The following is a 23,042-nucleotide window of genomic DNA, read 5'->3' on the forward strand; positions in this document are numbered from 1 at the left end:
CTGCTTTATACACCGCCTCTTAATTACAGTATTAACATTTTATGCCCTGCCTAGTTCCCTCCCTTACCTCAATTTATTTGAATTTCTAAGCACCAATCACATGATCTATGACAAACCCACTAATACATCTTTTTAAATGCTCAGTGTTCGACATATACTACTGTCAGTATAAGTACCTGTTATACCATAATAGTTTGTCTTTATTTCATATGAATGTAATCTCAATAGTAAATTCATGTATAATTGTTAATGTATATTACTTAATGTCTGCTCATGTATATTATTGAATGTCTGTTTAAAAATATTTGTAATATTTTGGAGATTTTCTCTCTGGACCTCCAGTAAAAAGTTTTTTTTACTAAACCCAGTCAAACAAACCTGGTAAACAAAAGCAAAATAAGGAAAGAAAACTAAAACATATGTTCTGGTCTCAGTTATGTTCCATATTCTGTGCAAATACACTGATAGTATAAACTGTGACACAGTCCACTTTGAAGTGCTGACTAACAGAGGTCTTGGTGTAGCACAAACAGCCCCACAGCCATTACCTAAGTGGGCTAATGCTGCCCAAACCTCAGGTACTCATCACTGCAACTCACTGTGTCTTCAACACAGCTGTCTGTAGGTGGCTATGTAGCCACTCCTAAAAATATAAACTTTTAGGCAGTCAATCTCCATGCTTTTATGTTGCCTGGGTCCCCTGACCCAATCACAAGTATAATACTTTTGTAATCTGTAAAGTACTGTGGTAAATTACTGCAGACCCCAATCCCACAACTTCTTCTATCGACACCTCCTGTCAGTAGGTAGATGAGGAGCAACCTCCCTACAGCAACAACAAATCTGTAGCAATGTTAAGCACTTATTTTCCCAACATTTTAGTCTCCCATGTAGGCTTGTCACAGCAACTGTAGCTTTGTTCTTCCTGTCTCAAGCAAATGCTGCTATATTCACAACTATTTGTATGTTTTACAGCAAATTTCTCCAGGCGTTTCTGCAGTTACCTCCTACTGTACTTCTAGGCGTCAAATATTGCCTGTTCATATTTGCATTAATATTTCCAAAACCATGCTACATACATGGTATCAGAATAGTTTATCTTGAAGCATGCATGATGGCAAACACAACTGTATTGATATATGACCTCTGTCAATTAGTATTTGGTAGAACTGTAAGGTGATAACTTCATTTTTTCAAGGCTGAAGCCACACCCACTGGGAGTTACAGGTGCACACTTAAAAGAACTCTACTGGAGGGAATGAGTTAAGGAAAGAACTTCAGTGTTACTCTTCTTCCTCCATCCTTTCTGCAGACTCTGACCAGGAATACATTTGAAGGAAATAACTGCATTAAGCCAGGAGTCTGGGGACTGCTAGGCCACCAGACACTATGAGGGTCTTAGATGCACTAAGGTGTATTTTAGAACTTGTTTCCGAATCTTTTGATCCAATGATGGCTTGAACAAAAATCATGATTAAGTAAAGAACTTTTACAGTGTTATTCTTCAACTTTGCTTTTTCCTGTATCCTTCTAACTGACCAAGAATATACTTGGAGGAAATAATTGCATTAGATTGGGGGTCTGGAGGGTGCTAGGGCACCAGAAGCCATGAGGATTCTAAATGATGATGCAAATTCTTATGTATATTTTTTCCAATCTTTTGATTCAGTGATGGCCTCTACAACAATCATGACTACGGAAAGATATTTAGTTTCAGCATTCAACTTTATAACTGTTGAGGAAATAGCTGAATTAAGTTGAGGGGGTCTGGATGCTGCCAGGTGCCCTGACGCCATAGGGTTAGACATGCCCTGGGGTACATTTTAAAGCTTTTTCCCCCAACCTTTTAATCCAGTGACGGCATGAACAAAAATCAGAGTTCAAGAAAGAAATTCAGTCTTCCTCTTCAACATTGCTTTTTCCTGCATCCTTTCAATGCACCCTAATATTGGCCAAGACAGGACTGTAACAAATGTGCTATAAATCGTCACAGATGCATAGAAACCATGGGGTTATAGATGTTCTGAGGTACATGTTAGAGTTTTCCAACATTTTGATCCAGTGATGATCTAAACAAAAGGTCTGAACAAGGAAAGAAGTTCAGTCAGTTGTTTTCATTTCAAGGAAGAAATAAAGTTCAGTCTAATAAAATGATACTTTATAATAAACTGAAAAGACACATGCTGACGAGAATACATAAATCATATCAGGAAATAGTGTCTGCCAGCCTACACCCCCACCCCTTCTAAAAAAAAGCTAATCACCTTCTATATATCAATCTGGTGTTAGACTGTGATGAAGGAGCAAGTGGCCACAATTATATTTCAAATGGCTACTGTCAAACGCATAATGCAATCCACCTCACCCTTACCATCAAAAGGCAGCCATGTTTTGAGTGTCATTCAGATCTCAGATTGGAATGAAACTGAAAGAACAAATAGAACACAGCAACATATTTCAACCTGTTACTTTCAGGTGTATATAAACCAAATGGATCCTTAACCCTACCCAAAAAAGACAGCCACCTGCATTTGTGTCATATGTCTGCTTGTCAGAAAAGTGGAAAATAATTATCACAGTAACATATTCCAGTTTATTGCTCCTAAATAGTACACTGCCCCAGATAAGCTATAATGATCTTTTGTGTACACCTCTGAGGTTTGTGATGAAAGATAAAAGAAATAATGACCACAACTGACCTCAGCCTCAACACAAGTCATAGTAACTTTCTGTGCACACCTCTTAAAGTTTGTGAGAAATGTTAAAGAAATATGGTCACACTGTTCAGAGCCCCTTCATGTTGTAGAGACCTTCTGTACAGATCTCTGGGGTTTCACTGTGAAGACTTAAAGAAGTAATGACCACACCATATCCAGCCCACCAAACAAGCTACGGTGATAATCTCTACACAGTTCTGAACATGTTCAGTTTTAGATTAGGTGAGGTACAGGATAGACACCACTACTAAACCTGTGTCAAAAGTATCCACTTATTTATCCTGGGATGTGGGGGCCAGCAGGTCTCGAAGATCTCTGAGGTATGGATGGTCTGCAATATATATTGTTATACATTAATTTTTGAAAGATAATGACTTGCTAACATTTTTATATTGCCAGCCAGAAGAGTTATGTATTTGTCTGTTAGTACTGTATGTGTCCACAAATAAAAATCTGTGATTATTTTGTTTCATCTCTCACACACACACACACACACACACACACACACACACACACACACACACACACACACACACACTGACACCACCTGAAAGTCGGGTATATCACAAGATACACTGATTATTTTCACCCAAATATACAAATATTGACACTGCTCCTGACCACTTTGGTATGTCTGTCACAGTACACACACACACACACACACACACACACACACACACACACACACACACACACACACACACACACACACACACACAGGCATATACACACACACACACACACACACACACACACACACACACACACACACACACACACACACACACATATACACACGCACTATGCAAGCTTACCTACATGCACATTCATTTGAGGGATGCTGATTCATCTGCATTGTCTTTAAGGTGTTGGAAGAAACCAGAACACATGTATAAATTCACACAATATTAGGAAGGCATATATACTCCACATAGAAGAAGCCACAAACTCTGGGTCAACTGTGTTCAGAGGTGAATTTTAGAGCTTTTTTTTCCTTTCCAGCCGTTTGAACAAATGATAGCTTGAACCAAAATCATGACTAAGAAATAGTTTTTTCTTCAGCCTTTTTGTGCTAAGACTGTTTTCTAATAGCTCTGGAAAAAATTAGTGAATTAAGCTAGGGATTTATGATCCACTAGGCCCCCAGAAGCCACTGGGTTCCCTCCAGTGCAGCTTTTTTGAGTGTGTACCTTTAACTCCCAGTGGGTGTGGCTTGAGCCTTTAAAAATGAAGTTATCACCTTACAGTTCCAACAAATACTCATTGAAAGAGGTCAAATATGAATACAATTGTGTTTGCCATCATGTATGCTTCACAATAAAATACTCGAATGCCTTGTATGTAGCATGGTTTTGGAATTATTAAAGCAAATACGAACAAGCAATATCTGATGCCTAGAGGTGCAGTAGGAGGTAACTGTAGAAATGTCTGGAGACGCACTCGGCTTTAATGAGTTCATTTCAGAGCCTTTTACTAACAATTTCCAATGACAGTCTGAACAAAAATACAGTCATATTTTTTTTTTCTTTGAAAGAAGGAATAAGTTGTGCCCAAAGCTTAATGTTCAAAGCTGATAATACAGTAGTTCCCTATTAATTGAAAAGATGAATACTTGTGAGGAGACATAAATCAATGTTGGAATAGTGCCTGCCCCCCAGTCCACCCACCCAAAAAAGCTTGTCTCCTTCCTTCCCACTGGTGTTAATTTGGGGTGAAACTGAAAGAAGAAATGGCTATACTCACGTATGTTAAATTGCAGCTGTCATACATATACAGTATACCTCATCACCACATTCCAAAAAAAAAAAAGTCAGCCACCTTCAATGTACACTTCCAAAGTCAGACTGGGTCTAAAATGAATGAATAAGTGCTTATAGTAACTTATTTCTACAGCATGCTTCTTTACCCCTACCCCAAAAAACAGCCACCAGAGTGTGTATGTGTGTGTGTGTGTGTGTGTGTGTGTGTGTGTGTGTGTGTGTGTGTGTGTGTGTGTGTGTGTGTGTGTGTGTGTGTGTGTGTGTGTGTGTGTGTGTGTGTGTGTGTGTGTGTATATATATATATATATATATATATATATATATATATATAGTTACACTTCAGAATCTCAAGTTACTGAAATCTTGAATTTCAGTAACCCGAGACCATGAAGACTAAAACCAGAAAAACGAAAGTGCATAAGAGCGAATTTGAATATCTCAAATCTGCACTTATGCATTTCCGGTGCATCACGTGTAGTGTTATTGTGCCTGAAATTGCGGGTGAGTGAGTGTTTGTGTGTGTTTTTGTACATTGTATGTGTGGGTAAGGGTAGGGAGGTGTATGTATGAGTGTGAGTGTTGGATTTGTTGTTGTTTGTGTATGTGTGATATGTATTTGTGTGGGAGCGGGTGGAGGATGGCGTGGTGTGAGTTTTTTTTTTTTTATGTTATGTGTGACCTTGGAGTTGGTATATATTAGTAGAGGGGTGTGGGGGTCACAGCCTCCCACATGGGGTATGTAGGGGGGCTTGTCCCCCTTCTTATCTGTAGTGTAGGGTTGTGTGGTTTGTGTGCTGTGGGTGGAATGGTGTGTGCGTTATGTGGTGTATGGTGTATGTATGTTTGTGATTGTGTGATTCGGGATTGTGGGTTTAGGTTTTATGAATGGTTCAACTTTATAGTCTCGGGTTACTGAAATTCGGAATTTCAGTAATTCGAGAAATATATATATATTTTTTTAAATATCTGGGTCTCCTTTTAAATCCTGTATTACCATTTGATTGAACAACACAAGATTGTGACAAAAAACCTGAAAGTTTTAGTACATTGAAAATTTAAAAGATCGAGTACCAAAATATTGAAAAATGTAAAATGAACGTTACATTCCTACCCTAAACCAAGAAACATCTCACAAAAACTAAACACCTTTCAAACTTAAATCACAGTTACTTTTGTTTTCTACTACACTGTATATTTAAACAAACATACCAACATTAAGAAAACGTACTTGGCTTTTTATCACTATAGTACTTCCCAGCATGCTCTGAGCAACATAGTAAAAGCATATAACATAAAATAAAACAGATACATAATAATTTATTCTTTAGTTTTTGCCTGGGGGGGGGGAACCACCCTGCACCCCCCCACCCACCAAAATTAAATACACCAACTCTGAGATTGAACTACATTGATATACAGGGTAAATTAGGAATAGGCAATGAATATTCATGCTGCCATCAGCATGAAAATTAATTTACTTTCAATAATCAGTAAATGGTGGGCAAGGTTTAGGCAAGACTTGCTACTATGAATCCTGCCAGTCAGTACACTAATACAAAGCTGAATATGTTAAAAAGAAAAACAGACTTTCAACCCAGTAAAAAAAAACATTAATGTTACACATTTAAAAGTATAGTAATAGCTTTCACTCATGGTTCTTTTAACTTTTAACAATTATTACAGATGAACTAACAACACTCCCTTTACTTTTCTCTAAATGATTTTATTTCCAATACCAATATTTGTCCTATTGTATGCTCCATTTCAAACCATAAATATACCCTTTAATAATTAGTACTTGCTTACTTTCATAAAAATTATATCATCATAGACGTCTGAAATGAACCCAAGACATTCTAAAGTAATGTCCACCATACTGACGTACATGCAAACTCTTAAAGTAATATCACACTACTAAAATACTTGCCATTAAACCATTACATTCATAGGTTCATAGATTCATAGGTGTGTACTAGGCTAATGGCCCTGGAGCCTTTACAAGCCTAGCCCATAGAAGTGCCCTGGCATTGTGCCGCCCGACGTTAGTTTCCAGTGCCTCTATCAAGTAGAGCCACTGGAGTGATCCCCAAGGTGAACTTTCTATTACCCATTCACTCATCAGGATTTCTCTTGAAGAGGGACAGTGAGGTGCTTTGCTTGACATGTATGAGAAGTCTATTCCAGAGCTTGGGCAGTCTCTGGGTTATGAACCTGTCCCTCCAGCATGTTCTGTTGATTGTGGTAATGAGGTTGAGGTCTCTGAAGGATGTGGTGCAGAGGGAGTGGGATTTCTTTAGATGTAGCATTTGTAACAGAGCTGGGTCAAACATGGCTTTGTAATTCAGGCAAAGATCTCCTCTAAGTAGGTGATATGAGACAGAAAATAGCTGGAGTCTTTTGAGAGTGTCCATGTAGGACATGTGTTTAATGCCTAGAATCCTCTTCGTGAGGTACTTCTGTGGCCTCTCCAGCTGTTGCATGTGTCTAGTGAGGTACATGCCAAATGGGGCATTATACTCAATGATTGGTCTAATGAGGGAAGAGTAGAGGGAGATGATGACCTCTTTCTTCCTGGATGCAAAACCCTTGGTAATGAGATGTGCCACATAGAAGGACTTTCAGACCACAGTGGCAATGTGATGGTCGAAAGAGAGATTGCTGTCAACCTCCGTCACCAGATCTCTTATAATGCCTTCAGTGTTCAGTGGGCTCCCATCAATGTAGTAATTAGTGGGAACCGAGTTTTTACCAAAGGGGATGATGACACATTTTTTGGCATTAAGCTTAAGTCCTTGGTTTCGACACCAGTCATTGGTCTCAGTGAAGCCTTTCTGTAGGATGTCTGAATCACTTGGGGAGTTAATAATGGTTCCCAGCTTGCAGTCATCTGCGAACTTGGTCAGCCAGAGTCCCTTTGTGTTGGCCTGGACTTTTGAGATGTAGATGACGAACAGGAGAGGACCCAGGACCAATCCCTGTGGGACTCCACTCATAACTGGCCGGCAGTCTGACTTGGAGTCTACTGCTTTTACACTGTGTGTTCTATCTGTGAGCCAATTCGCAACCCACCTAGTGATATAGGGGTTGATGCCTAGTTTAATGAGTTTATTAATAATTCCCGAGTGAAGAATGGTATCAAAGACCTTGGCCAGATTGAGGTAGGCTGTATGCACTGCCTTACCTTCATCCACAGCTCTGGTGACTGACTCAAAGAAGTCAACCAGGTTGAGCAGGCATGATCTCCCTTTCACAAAGCCAAATTGCATAGAGTCTAGAGTTTGGAGATTTCCTATATCTTTGTTAATCAGGTCCATGATGATGCGCTCCATAGCTTTACATATCAGACTTGTCAGGCTAATGGGGCAATAATTCCCAGGGTCTGTAGTTGCTCCCCCTTTATGGAGAGGGATGACTGTAGCAGTGCACCATTTGGTAGGGACAAAGCCTGAGGTGAGGCTATGACTGCACAGGGCATACAGATATGGTGCCAGTTCGCTTTGTAGTTCATGTAGAACACAGCCAGGGATATTACTGGGTCCCATGGAAGCTGTATTCTTGGCCTTGGACAATGCAGCTTTAACCTGTGCTGCAGTAATGCTGGGTGCCTGACATTCTGCCGGTATTGTGATTGGTCCTTGGGGGGGGGGTAAAGTTGGCACTCAATCTGTCAGCCAGTATGTTGGTAATATATGTTGGCGCAATATAGGAGGTACCATTGTGCAGCAACTCTGAGAAAATCTGGGTATTGCCATGGAGGTTCTTGATATAACTATAGAAGGCTTTGTGATTGTTTTTAGTGTCTGCTGCAATTCTGCCTTCATAGCTGGGTTTAGAGGATTTGATGAGGGATGTCAACTTTTTGTTGAGGCTAATAAGGGAGTTTTTCCAGTCTTGGGACTTCACCTTTTTCTGCAACAGTTTCTTCCTTCTGTTGTAGAGTTTATTAATGGCACGGGACCACCAGATTGCCTTCCTTTTTTTGGAGGAGAGCTTCTTGTTTCTGTTGGGTATGGCTAGTTCCATGCATTTATGTATATGTTCATACAGTGCGTGGTGTATGATTCGGCAGCCATGCAGCTATTTTCCATTGGCATGGGTGCCATGAAGTTAGTAACCTCTGTTTTTAGGAGCTCAAAGTCAGCTTTTCAAGGTGGTTACTTTTGCAAGGGGTGTGGGTGAGATGTGGATTTCCATGGTGATTAGTTTATGGTTGGATCTGACTAGGGAGGGATTGACTAGTGGTGTAGAGCAATGGTTGCCCATGTTAGAAATAACCAGGTCAAGAATGTTGCTTCCTCTAGTGGGGGTCAGAATGAGCTGGTCCAGGGCATTGGAATTGATGAATTCCAGGAAGCTTTGGGCCAGTGTATTGGTGCTTGAGTAGTTTTCCCAGTTGATGGAGGGGTAGTTGAAGTCTCCTAGTATGAGAGTGGTGGGTTGGACCTTGATAGATTCCAGGGTGCTTAGGAATGTGGAGTGAGAGTCTAGGGACATGGTTGGGGACCTATAGCAGGCTATGACCTGGATCGCCATCTTACCCAATGTTAGTTGTACCTGAAGTATCTGAGATGCATTATGCTGGGCTACTAGTCTGGAGGTGTGCATATCCTTTATGAATATGGAGACACCACCGCCTTTGGAGCTACAGTCCATGTTTTGGGGCCGAAAGGTTTGGAATGATTTATAGCCTGGTAGTGCACAGGTGTTTTCTGCTGCTTTAAACCAGGTCTCCGTTACAGCACAAATGCTGATGTTCTTCATTTTGAGGAGTGCTTTGAGGGAGTGCATCTTGAGATTTAGAGTTCTAGCGTTGAGCAGCATGACCCTCAGACTGCATTTATTTATAGCTGTTAAGGTGGTAATTTGGTCTTTGGAACACTGCCTAAAAAAGGCACTATAGGGGTGGCAAGAGCCTTAGGCAGTACCTGGAAGCCCAGGGGTGACAGATGCAGGCCATCTCTGGCAAAGGATCGAGGTCTGTCAATCATGTCATCCCAAGCAGACAGATACTGGATCCCCTTAGAATGACACCAGAAACTTAGCCAATTGTTGAAGTCAACCATTTTCTGCTTGTACTATAGTATCATTCTGGGTGATGGTAGGATGCTGTTCAGGGCTAGGGTCATACCTGCCTGGGCCACATAATCTGAGAGCTCCTCCATGTCTCTTTTCATGTAGTCCAGGGAGGTGCATCTCAGGTCATTCACACCCACATGCAATTTGATCTTTTAAGTTTTCAGGCACTATCTATCTATCTATAAATATAGGGTCTATATTAGAAGACTGAAGACGCATTCTTTCGAATGCGTCTTGGTCGAACTGAAAGGGCTGAAAATGCAAAATATCGAAGCAGCTGTTAAGTGAATTCTTTCCCTGGGAAAGAATTTGCTTGGCCGCTTTGGTACTTTGCCATTTTCGGCACTGTAGTGCGGTCTCGGAGTTGGTATATTTAAGTAGGGGGGGGTGTGGAGGGCAACGCCCCCCACTTAATGTAATGTTTGAAATTGATTTTCGTTTTTTTTTTTTTTTTGTTGGAACAGCGATTTTTTTTCCCTTGGAAAAAAATCGCTGTTCTGACACTTCGAAATTGTAAGCTTTCACTTACATTGGGTTGATCAATAACCATTTGCTTTTTTAAGCATTCGGTGATTTAATAATATATATATATATATATATATATATATATATATATATATATATATATGTATATATATATATATGTATATATATATATATATATATATATATATATATATATATATATATATATATATTTATATGTGTGTGCACATGATAGTTTATTTTGAAAAAGTGTGGAAAAACTAATTCCAGTAATGTATTCCACCCTTTTGCTCCTAGGCAGTGCAGTGCCCCTAGCAAGATATTGCAACTTTCTGTGCAAACCTCTTAAGTTTGATTATTAAGAAAGTTAAAAATATAATAATCACACTGTTTTCAGTCCCCCACACAAGTTATATCAACCTTCTGTGCACACCTCTCATTTTTAATTGTGAACAACATAAAAGAAATAATAACTGCAAACAAGCTATATTGACCTTCTATGCATTTCTAAGCACAACCAGTTTTAGACTGGGGGGGGGGGGGCGTGCAGGTTAAAAGTTTAGAATAGGGTCTCTCTCTAATATGTTTGTGTAAAAAAAAAAAAAAAAATCTCTTACAGAGCTGAGAAGTGTGGAGGATGGCTGCTAAGCCACCAGGAGGTCTGACAGTCTAGATGTTCTGTGATGCATGTTATGCCTTATTTGCTTCCAAATGTGTGTTCATCAATAATATATATATATATATATATATATATATATATATATATATGTGTGTGTGTGTGTGTGTGTGTGTGTGTGTGTGTGTGTGTGTGTGTAAGTATATATAGCATCTCTCTTTCTATACATACATATCTATCTATCTATATATATATCTATCTATATATATCTATATATATATATATATATATATATATATATATATATATTTCATCTTTATATAAAGATAGATAGAGATATGCACTGATTATATGTTTTTCAGACAAAGAGACACACTACCTCTAACTAGATAGATCTGTCTCAAAGTGCACATACACTGCACATATCTATTCATCATTTAATGCTGTCAAGTCACATCTGACTCCTATAATGACTGCAGGAACTGGCAGTGCTTTTGAAAACAAATGTGCATCACTCCCACAGAGAAAATACACCCTTGATTCCTTGCCTTCATCTTAGTCTGCTCTTCTTCCTCTTGTACTTCGATGTATTCATTTGCTTACTATTTCAGATTTCTGACTGTCCTATACACATTTTTTGGCAATAAATTAGCAGGCATTTTGATGTGCAGTCCTTATAAGGGCACATTGATGTGCATGTGAATGTGCATTGTCAGGTGAATGCTACATCCACACTGCAGAGCTCTTTGGGTTACATGAGCTGTGTCGTGCAATGCTGGTCATTATGTGAACTGTAATATTTTCACCAGTGAAGTTTCACATTAGGTTATCTGCCTCGTGAAGCTTCTCACCTAATACTTTGTTATTCAACTTTGGGAAGCATTGCTGTAGTTTGCCTGGTATTTTGTCTTTGAACGGCACTGTAGCAAATTTTTTTTTAATCCCAGGGAATATATATATATATATATATATATATATATATATATATATATATACCTAGATCTGTTATTAAAAACTTATATACTTCTTTGTAATGATATCACTTTCTCATTTATGTACTGAGCGCTTTGATACTATTTTGCAGAAGCATTGCCACACTTTAACATTTAGTAGTCTGCAGCTTATAACATTCACTCTTTATTACTAATAATGCATTGTATCAAATTAGTTCTGCAGGCTCAGTTGTAAATGCATCTTAATTAAGCCTAGAAAAAAAATGTTTTCTGTGCAAGTATTGTAATACCACTGCCTCCAAAATAAGAAAGGTGAAGTTGTCTGTAATTAGCAGGTAAGAATTAATACTCTCTTTTATTCAACTTTTGTTTCATTTCCAGGATTAGAGTGAAGATGAAGATAAAGCGTGTATAAAATGAAAACCATTTTTCCATGCTTTCTGAGTGCATGCAGAGCACTGCAAATAAGACAGCATGTTATAATATAGACTGTGTATGTCAGTAATTAGATAAAATAATTTCTCTCAATCTTTTTCACATATTCTTTAGTTTCTGACCTCTGGGACAACTGCTACATTTGAAATTTCTTAGTGGAATAACTGATTATCTTGACCATTTGCTGTTTCCTTTTAGGAAATATTAGTAATATTGTGTAGTAGTAGTCCTGAATCAGTCCACTGCATTGGAATGAATACTTTCCATGTTTTTATTATGCATGTAATATTTTCATAAGTTAAAACCAGTATTCTCCCTTTACTAATCTTTTATTTAACTGTTTTTCAGTAAAATGAAGCTTTATGTTCGCACATTCAACGAAAGAAGAATAACAAAAAATGTCATTGGATTTATTCGAGGGCAGTATGAACCAGGTATTTCAGTATCCATTTAATTTCATTCAAAGTAGTACACTCATTTTGCACAGCTATGTAACAACATTCCCCGGGATTCATGAAACTTGCGCCAGGAGCCGGAGTAGCGTCGGCGATCTAGTGCCAAATATGGCCGCCGAGCGATTCAGGTACAAGCAGTTTCCACGTGCACTACCAGTGTACACCAGAGCTGCACAGCTCCTGGCACATGTATGCTAATTACTCCATGCACAGTAGTGTAGCATGCAAATGAAGGTATATAGCGATTCATGAAGTGGTGCAGGCGTAGAATAAGCATGAAGAAATGTAAACCCAAAAAATAAAATGGTTTACATTTTGTCAAACATAAAATTGGAGCCATGAAAGTGGACCAAACATACATATTATAATGTTAATATATGCCAAAGACTAAATATATAGCCAATGGCATAAAAAAACATGCACAACATATAAAAAATAACAATTAATGTCATGGCCACGCTAACGCAAAGTAAAACCGCAGTGCATCTGTGCACAAACGGGATCACAAGGAAAATATATTAAGATGTCATAAAACTGCAATGTAACACAATTCATGATATCCCCATAATAGTCAATGATATGCATGCTACACCACAACCATGGCGCAAGGGTTGCTAAGGGTCTGTGACAGTGTTCCGTGTGGTAACTAGGAATTAGTAGTCAATGCCATGCAATTGAGTCAAGTAATACTGAATCACAAACGCCCCGCTGGCGTAAGGATGTACCACACGGTGTAGCACTACAACACCGAGGAGTGGCCTGGAGGTAAACATGACATCAAGAGAGGGGTGCGCCACCGCAGCTATAAGCACATTGGATCATTGCTAATCCGGGTTGCCTGTTGCTAAGCAAAGCCGCAGGATAGGGGTGTGGAAGTAGCCATAGCTTTGCTTAGCTGAGAGCACACAAGGTAACCAAAAGTTCATGTGAACGTGGATGAAAACGTACACGAAACCCAGTAAATGGCTGTGCGCGGCACGCACCACAGCTGAAACAGGAAGGATAAGGGAAGACAATAAGAAAATGCTGCAGCATGGTAAATGGAGTACAAATGAGTAATTAACACCTAGGAACTCACAGTGGGCCACAGACAACAGCTAACAAGGCTGCTAGCAGCTATCTGCAGAACAGGAAAGGGGAGGTGCCATACAGCAAAGAAAAGAGAACTGTCACAGCAGAACAAAGCAAACTTGCAGTAGATCAGCTACATAACACATTTTCCAACACAATCCTGGGTTGTGAAAGTACAAAACAAGAAAGCCGGCAGCTGGATGCATGCCTGTCAATGGGAGGGGAATCAGGTTGAAAATTGAAGTAAAGGGCTATAGATGAATCACGGCAGCCAAGCGTAATTCAACACCAAAGGCCCCACAATAGCAGTACCTAATGTAAATCCAATAATTAGATACCTGCAGCTGGAATAGCAAAAACACACCCAATTACACCAGCATCATCCATTGCACAATAGTATAAGGTGTGGAAGCCCCACCCACACACTTGTGTATTCCCAGACACTCTGCACCATTGGTGTATACAGACGAGGAACTTTTACTATGTACATGTTAGGGGCCGCCATAGCTTTGATTCACCAGCATGTATTGGAGACTGTTGGTGGTGTGGAGGATGATGCTGACAACCATCTCAGGCACTGGAGGAGGAGAAGAGTGTTCAGACCCAGGGTAACCTACCAGGGACTACATGATCTGGAGATAGTAGAGCATTACAGGGTAGACCGGGACATCATACAGCAACTTGTTGAGCTGTGCCAGCCACGCCTCAGAGCCAGAAGTAACAGAGGGGAACCCATCCCAGTGGACGTGAAGGTATGTTTAAGCTTGAGAATACTAGCCACAGGTACCTTCCAAAGGCCAACTGGGGATATCATGGGGATCTCACAGTCATCAGCATCCAGGGTACTCTACCAGTTCCTGGATGCTATGTTACCACATACCAATGAGGACATATACTTCCCCTGAATGCAGGAGGAGTTGGCCAGCAATATGCGTCTCTTCCACCATGTGGCAGACTACCCGGAGGTACTGGGTGCAATAGACTGCACGAAAATACACATCAAGTCACCACCTGGTGAGTAGGGTAGGCACTACATAAACTACAAGAGATACCCCTCCATCAACTGCAAGGTCATGTGCAATGCCCAGGGCATTATCATGGATGTGTGTGCTGGCAGCCATGGAAGCTATCACGACTCCCACATCTGGCATGCCTCACAGCTGTATCAGGTATTTGCCAGGGAGGACATCCCATATGGCCACCTGGTGGGGGATGCTGGCTATGCACTGGAACCGTGGATGATGACTCCCATCAGAAATGCACACATAGCCATGCAAGAATGCCATAATAAGGCACATGCAGAAACCAGAATCATCATAGAGCGCATGTTTGGGATGCTGAAATCACAATTCCGTTGCTTGGACATATCTGGTTGAGCCTTGCAGTACTCTCCAGGCACGTGTGGCTTGCCCAGTATGCCCATGCCTTGGCAAAGAGGGAACGTATAGCACACACACTGACAGTGTAGGTACTCATTGACTGACACCCTTCTCCACCTGCACACACAGCAAACATGGATGGCACATACACACATGACCACCTGTAAATTGTCATGTATAGGTGGTCTACTGTGTGCATCCTACATAGGTAACCCTCAACTATTGTACACACAACCGCCATTGGCACAAGATAAGTCAATACCTGAACAGTAAATTAAGCTATCAGCATGTGCCCATACTGTATGTAGAGGTTCATAGATACATAGGTAGGTACATGCCCAACTGCCGAGGCCACTCATAAGCATAGGCAAAAAGTGTCTGCTGTCGCCACCCCGTCAATTAACTAACTGTCCCTCTGTGGAGCAGAGCCAATTGTGGGATCCCTGGGGGTCCCTGGGGGTCCCTGGGGTGTATCCACTATTCCCTGCAGTGTTAGTGAGAGGTTTTGTATAATGTAATCAGGGATGTAGTTCCAAATAATGGGGAGTATCCCTGACAGGAATCTTCTCAGATGTTTGCATTTACATAGTATACCTTAAACACAGCTTGTATATATAGGTAGTTCTCCACAGAATAATAAACATGTGGAACACACAACTGCTGAAATGTGTGTTTATCAACCTTGCACTACTAATGCCTGCTCTGAGAGGTAATATATCACTGCCAGGATTAGAACATGCAGCCATTTACACAATCTTCACAATAACATACCACTAAGCTACCTGAGATGTACCAATGGCAGTCGTGTATACTGACAGGATAAAACACAAAAGGTAGGAATGTGTTGAAATAGGGTAAACCGGCATGTACCCAATGTAAGGTGTATGTTTTATATTTATATATATATATATATATATATATATATATATACATCATATATACATCATATATATATATATATATATATATATATAGAGAGAGAGAGAGAGAGAGATATGTCGATATATGGGGATATACATATATATATATATATGTAGATATATAGATAGGTTAACAACATCTACATAACCATGGAGGTACATATAAATGGGATACCTATCACATACCGACTGCTTTACATACCGATGCGCGTAATCCCAAGGCTTAAGGTCTGAAAGAACACAGTACCGAAACACCAGATGCGCGAGGTGTAAAATCATGATGTTAAGGGACAGTTAGTCAGTGCTTCTGGTGTTGCGGTTGAGGTAGGTTACTGTGTGTAAGTGTGTTTCTTAGGGCTGTAGTGTGTTTAAGTATGTGTTCTGGGTATGATGTGTGTTCTTATGGGACTGTAATGTGTGGGTGTGGGTTAGCTTTGTGCATCTGTTTGCATGATCTAGGAGGTAGAATATTAAAGTAGGGGGGGTGTGGGGCACAGACACCTACATGGGGGGTGTAGGGGGGCTTGGCCACCTGCTCATACATAGTGTGGGATGGTTTGTTTGGATGTGGTGGGTAGCAGTGTGCTTGTGTGTGCGTGTGTGTCTTCCATGTTCATGTTACTTTAGCGAGTTACTGTCGTTGTCGGTAATGTGGGGTATGGGAGTCTGGGCCCGGCACTGTGTGCGTCGGAACTGTGTGGTTTTGGGATTCCATAGGTATCCCGTATACAGCGGTTGAAGTGTTCACATATGTGTATAACATGGACCATAGCAATCAAACATTCCGCCACTACCAACTTTTATGAACAAAGGATATGGAGAGTATATGCCTATGTGCTATGAACATGAGCCAATGATAGTGTTACCACCTGTCCCCACTTTGGGAGGGACAGTCCCTCTTTGGGCAGTTGTGTCCTGATGAAATATATTAAACTTGGCAAATGTCCTGGGATTGTAGGACATAATTATGTCCCATATGTAATGTAATAGTTGCATACAATAGTTCTTTCTGTATCTAAAATACCTACGTTACAAGAAACAAGATAAGCAACTAAACTGCTACAAGAATAAGCTTATAATTAGGCAAGAAAGGAAAGTTCTATCCCATGTACTGACCGTGGGTTTGTGTCGGCCTGTAAATTCTGATGTGTGTCCCGAAAATTTCCCACTATGGCCATATGAAAAGGTGGCAACCCTAGCCAAAGAAGGTCAGTCACCAACACAACCACAATGACTGTAAATACCTATGACATAAATACACAGCTTTCATGTATCAACACTTTATTACATTCTGATGTATTTCCGAAGGGATTCAAGGACTAACATCACCTGCATGCTATACCACATAATAGTGCCTTAATGAATCAGCCTGCAATTACCATAGTATTAGTCCATTAAAGGATAGGTGTTCAAATAGGGAAGGAACCCTCACGCACATATTGATTATGTATAAAAGCAGTTCCTACACACCTGCATCTGCTATGCATACCCACCAACATCACCCCCACACCCAAACAAATTACAATACAAACTGTAATAACATCACAAATCATTTACTCACTGTATGACATCTGCAGAAGCCTTAGCATACCTTGTCAGAGACACACTAACATGGCCCTATGTGAAATAGTTGCTGTTATACAATGGAACAGCTGCTGATGTTACAGGGTTTGTTTGCACTAATCCCGTTTCAGAGGGTTGTGTGTACACTGGGATGTGTTAGCAATTACTGAGTAACAGCACAGTATGCTACACTTGTACACCAAATCAAGGATGTCTGGTGAGCACACTGTAAACCACATAACAGTTCATGCATAGCCATACAGCCTTGAGCTTCCCAAACATCCTTGCCAGACTTAAACATCTGCAGAAGTATCAGGTACAAACAAACCCTGCATAAGTAGCAATGTTCTGAAATATAACAGCTGTACTCACATGTAGAACAAAATCGCCTAGCCATTACACACAATCCACGGGAGTCATGAAGCTAATATATCTCTGTCTGTCTCCATATAGCTGTTGAAATATATCACAAACAACACATCCAGGCCATCTTCCTTGAAAGTAAAGCAAACGGACAATGCCCAAAAGGAGTACTCAGTTATACACCACTGTTGCCATGGTATCGGCTAATGGAGTAGCTGCACAGCTGATGTGCATCTAATTAACTACTTTGGAACACCAATTGGTGGTCAGGATACCACATGTTACCGATATTTAACTAGAAAAGGATGGGTTATCACACATTCAAACCATTCGTATATACCAGCAGAACGTTACAAAGAAGATTGAAACACAAACTGAAAAGGATTGAATCAACAGTTATCGACACCTCGGGTTACTAATAAGGTATGTAGAACAGTCAATATGTCTGTGTATTTAGTACCTTTCCTGTAGTATTTAAAGTGCACACAATTCATATAGTGGAAACAGTTATCTTGTAGTGATGTATTGTTGAGCATGGTAGTGCTTGTAGTATTTGTGTGTACTGATGTAGGTCACAAGACAAACACCGCATACACCACAAGGGATGCTATATAAGGGCTTTGAATAGAAATATTCCTCACCAGCCGCTGTCAATGGCAGGGTTGGTCTAACAAGTATGTGCTATAACAGGGGATAGTATATGTTGCTATATTGTAACGGTAGCCATATGTATGGGTGTATTACTGAGAATAACATGTCGAAGGTTGGGCCACTGTGCAATTATGATTTGCACTGTGGGATATTGTGCCAGTAACTGTGTAATGTACAGTATTGTAGGCAGATATGTATTACAAGTTACATAGCATTACTGTTATGTTAGGCAAACATTAGTTATGTCTATTGGCATTTACAATACACAATAACAGGATACATATGTCTTTTAGTCACCCGACAGATTATCAGCATGATAGCAAAGTAAAATGGAAGAGCTAGTTAACTATCCATACACATAAGACATGTAATATGTGCAAAGGTAGGTACTAGGCTGTCTTACCAATGGTATTTATAAGCCTAGCTAGAGTGTGTTGGCTTTCGCCACCCCCCGTAGGTTAGTTCCCTGTGCCTCTGAACGGCAGAGCTATTAGTTCCCTGTGCCTCTGTCCAGCAGAGCCACTGTAGTGATCCCCGGGGTACATGTCTGTCTCCCATCCACACGTCAAGGTTTCCCTTGAAGAGAGCTAGTGAGTGGCCCTACCTGATGTACATTGGAATCATGTTCCAAAGAATGGAGAGTGTCTGGGTCAGGAATCTATCCGTCCAGCACGTCCTAGTCATCGTTGTGGTTAGGTGTATATCCCTAAAGCATGTGGCTCTCAAGGGCCTCTGTTTAGGTGGAGCATATCCAGCAATATTGGGTTGGACATTGGCCTTGTATGTCAAGAAGAGATCACCTGTGAGTATGCGGTATGCAATAGAGTACAGCTGGAGTTTCTTAGGTTGGGCTGCATAGGTCATCTGTTTGAGATCAGTAATCCTCTTGGTGTGGTACTGTTGTGGTCTTCCAAGCTGTTGCAGTTGTCTTGTAAGGTATATCCCAAATGGGGTGTTGTATCCTTTAATGGGTCTAATAAGTCATGAGTAGAGAGTCACAATGGCCTCCTTTGATCTGGATGCGAACCCATTAGAGATTAGGGGGACCATGTAGAAGGATATTCTAACCACCTTGTCATTATGGGTTTCGAAGGAGAGATTTCTATCTACTGGGGTTCCCGGATCCCTTATTACCTTTTCTGTATGTAGGGGACTAGCACCTATGTGGTAGTCCATGAGTAATTAGTTATATCCAAAGGGGATGACTATGTACTATTAGGCATTCAGCTTGATGCCATGATATTGACACCAGGTATCTGTCTCAGTGCAACCCTTCCAGAGGGTGTCTGTAACAGCTGGGGAAACAATTATGTCCCCTAGTTTGCAGTCATCTGCAAACCTTTTCAGCCAAAGCCCTCCTGAGCTTGTCTGTATGTCAGAGAATTATATACTGAACATGAGGGGTCCTAGGACTGAGCCCTGCGTCCCCACAAGGGATGCTATATAAGGGCTTTGAATAGAAATATTCCTCACCTGCCACTTGTAACTGCTATACAGTCGGACCTAGGGTATGCAACTCCCACTGTGTGGGTTCTGTCCATGAGCCGCTTTGCAAACCATCACATGATGTAGGGGTTAATGTTCAGGTGGATGGGTATGTTGATAATACCAGAAGGAGGAATGGTGTTGAAAGCCTATGAGAGATCTAGGTAGGCTGTGTGTACCTCCTTACCCTCATCTAATGCCTTGGTAACTGTCTCTAAGATTCCACCAGGTTTAGGAGGCATGGTCTGCCCTTAACAATGCCAAACTGGGAGGGGTCAAAGGTTTGGCGGTACCCAATGTCTCTGACTGAGATCCATGATGTGCTCCATAGCCTTGCAGACCAGGCTAGTCAGGCCTATAGGGTAATAGGTCCCGTGGTCCATTGTGGTGCCACCTTTGTGGAGTAGGATAACTGTTGCTGTGTGCCATTCAGGGGGCACTAAGCCCGATGCGAGGCTATTATTGAACATGGTGCATAGGTGGAGAGCCAGTACATTCTGAAGTTTGTGTAAAACGCAGCCTGGGATGTTGTCCGGTCCCATGGATGCTGTGATATTGGCTTTAGAGCATGCAGCTTTGAGAGGGAGGGGGGAAAAGTAGCACTGAACCTATCTGCCAGGATGTTGCCAATATCAGTTGTTTCTGTAATGTTCGTACCTTTGTGCTGTAGCTCAGAGCAGATCTGGTTGTTGACATTGAGATATGTGACATAGCTATAGAATGCTTTATGGTTGTTTTTGGAATTAGTAGCAGTTTTGTTTTTGTAGATAGCTTTGGAGGATCTTATAAGGGATCTCACCTTCTTACTGAGGCTGACCAGGGAGCTCCTTCACTCATGGGATTGTACTCTCACTTGCAACAGTGTTTTCCTCCTGTAGTACAGTTTGTTTATGGTAGGGGACCACCAGATTGGTTTCCTTAATTACGAGTATAGCGTCTTGGTTCTGTTTGGGATAGCACAATCCATGCACTCGTGTAAGTGCTTATAGAGTGATTTGTGTAGGATTCAGCAGTTGTAACAGTATTGTCCATCTACATGGGTGTCATGACGTTCACCACATCTGTCTTAAGAAGCATGAAGTTGGCTTTGTAGACATATTATACTGTGGTTCCCTTAATGGGTGGTGGGGTGGGATGTGGATATCAACGGTGTTCAGCTCATGGTTGGATCGGACCAACGAGGAGTTGACTTCACGTGTGGAGCACCGGTCACTCATGGTTTAGTGTTTATGAATTTCAGAAAGCGTTGAGCTAATGAGTTGGTACACGAGTAGTTTTCCCAGTTAATGATGGGGTAGATTCAGTGAGACTATGTGATGAGTGTGGTGTGGTGCGAATGTTTACCTTCTCTACATGACTGTCAGGGTCAGGATTGGTTGGAGAGAGCTTTACCACCAGTTTGGCTAGATGAGTGCAACTTTCACAGGTTGTAGTGTTGAGTGTTAGGCGGAGAGGCTTGTCTGTGTACATGAGGCAATGTGTACATTGCCTCAAGATGGCCAGATTCATCAGATAGACAGGTGAGAACACTGGCAGTTGACTCTTGGACATGCCTGAATATAGAACTACTTTCCCCTAGATAAGTGAGGAAAGTGAGTACAAGAGCTATTTTACTTTAAGCAAGTGAGAAAAGTATGTACAAAACCTGTTTACCTCTAGGTAATGAGAAAGATTGAGTGCTATAGTAATTATTAGCTTACGTAATGCTTACAAGTTCTGAACAAGTTCTGAGCATGAATAAGCAATCCAGATAGGGTCTTGGATAACATAAACACATGCCCCCCCAACAGGTACACAAGCATATATCCATGTACACCACAGGGCCCCTGTCCCCACAACTATGCAGGTACAAGCTGCACTCAGGCTGCATGGGACCTGTCTACATCACAGGTTGTATCATACACATATGTGTAACAAGATGCTCACCAAGTACACATCATGTAAAACATAGCTCCATGTCATGCTGTGTACACACTGAATGGTGCACACCAACAGGTATCACAACCTACAAAGGGGGAGACACCACTGATAATGGGAAGTACTGCACTACTACCCTGCTGAGTCTGGTCTGGAAGGCCATTAACCTTAATCAAATAATTGATGTCAGCAGTACAGATGTAGATGACAGTAAGGTTGATGTCATACTGCATATCATAACCTTGCCAGGTCATAGGACATCATCACCCATACTGTGTACCACCTACACTCGGTATACTAGATGTACAGTCCTATGTCACAGGAGTGTTTTGCAACGGGACTGCTGGCAGAACCAACACTACAGAAGGTGTCTGAATAATACATGCTCATCACACCAGTGGTAGCTACAGTATGTCAGGGTTAATGAATTTTATTCCCCCTCATTGTAGTCCATACCTCACAGACAAACAGAAGGCATCTGCCTATTGAAGTATGCGAATGACTATGACCTAGGAGCAATAGCCGACTCAGGAGTGTTGTGGACAACATACAGAAGGGGCTTTGTGGGTGAGGTGTGTGTGACATATGGCTACAATCTAACAGCTACAGATTGCATTGTCACCCCTATGTTAATAACCCTGTACCCATGAACTACCACCTAGGCAGCGGTCAACATAATGGACACTTGTGTGTAAGGGATGCAGCTGGGCAGTTGTCTTTCCTGTGATAGCTACGTCACCACACCTGTCAAGTAGTCATATGTGGCAACCCTAATAATGACAGGGTGCCATCCATGAATTTAGAGATCACTGTCCAGCCATACACAACACTCAAGTGACCCATATCAGATCACATTTTTCCTTTAAGGGGTATTGGCCATGGGCAGATGGCCTACACCAGCCTTCCCATTCCCCATCTCCACTATGTAGCATGATGGATACCCTGAATAAATCCATGTCCAACCCAGTAATGTTGGACATGCTACACGTACACATCCTGATCTCGAACACATACTTCATGGACAACCGCCTTCCACATGCTGGACAGATCCTTGTCCCATACACTTTACATAGTCCTTCCATACTATGCATTCCTGTCCATCAAAGCTGCACATCACTCCCCTCTCAGACATGGTGTGATGACCGCATGGTAAATGTATCATTAACCCTGTGGATCAGTAATGTGGCATTGCTCC

General features: G+C 41.1%; 1 protein-coding gene across 1 annotated transcript in view; it reads left to right on the forward strand.

Moving 5' to 3' along the window:
- LOC122803868 (putative N-acetylated-alpha-linked acidic dipeptidase) overlaps positions 1 to 23,042 on the forward strand; it is an 812,772-nt gene that overhangs the window by 301,267 nt on the left and 488,463 nt on the right. Inside the window, 1 exon segment of the mRNA XM_044073548.1 lies at positions 12,392 to 12,477. Coding sequence (XP_043929483.1) covers positions 12,392 to 12,477 — 86 coding nt within the window.

Source organism: Protopterus annectens, chromosome 6.part0, assembly GCF_019279795.1.
Source record: "Protopterus annectens isolate FY-2018-M chromosome 6.part0, PAN1.0, whole genome shotgun sequence".
NCBI lineage: Eukaryota > Metazoa > Chordata > Ceratodontiformes > Protopteridae > Protopterus > Protopterus annectens.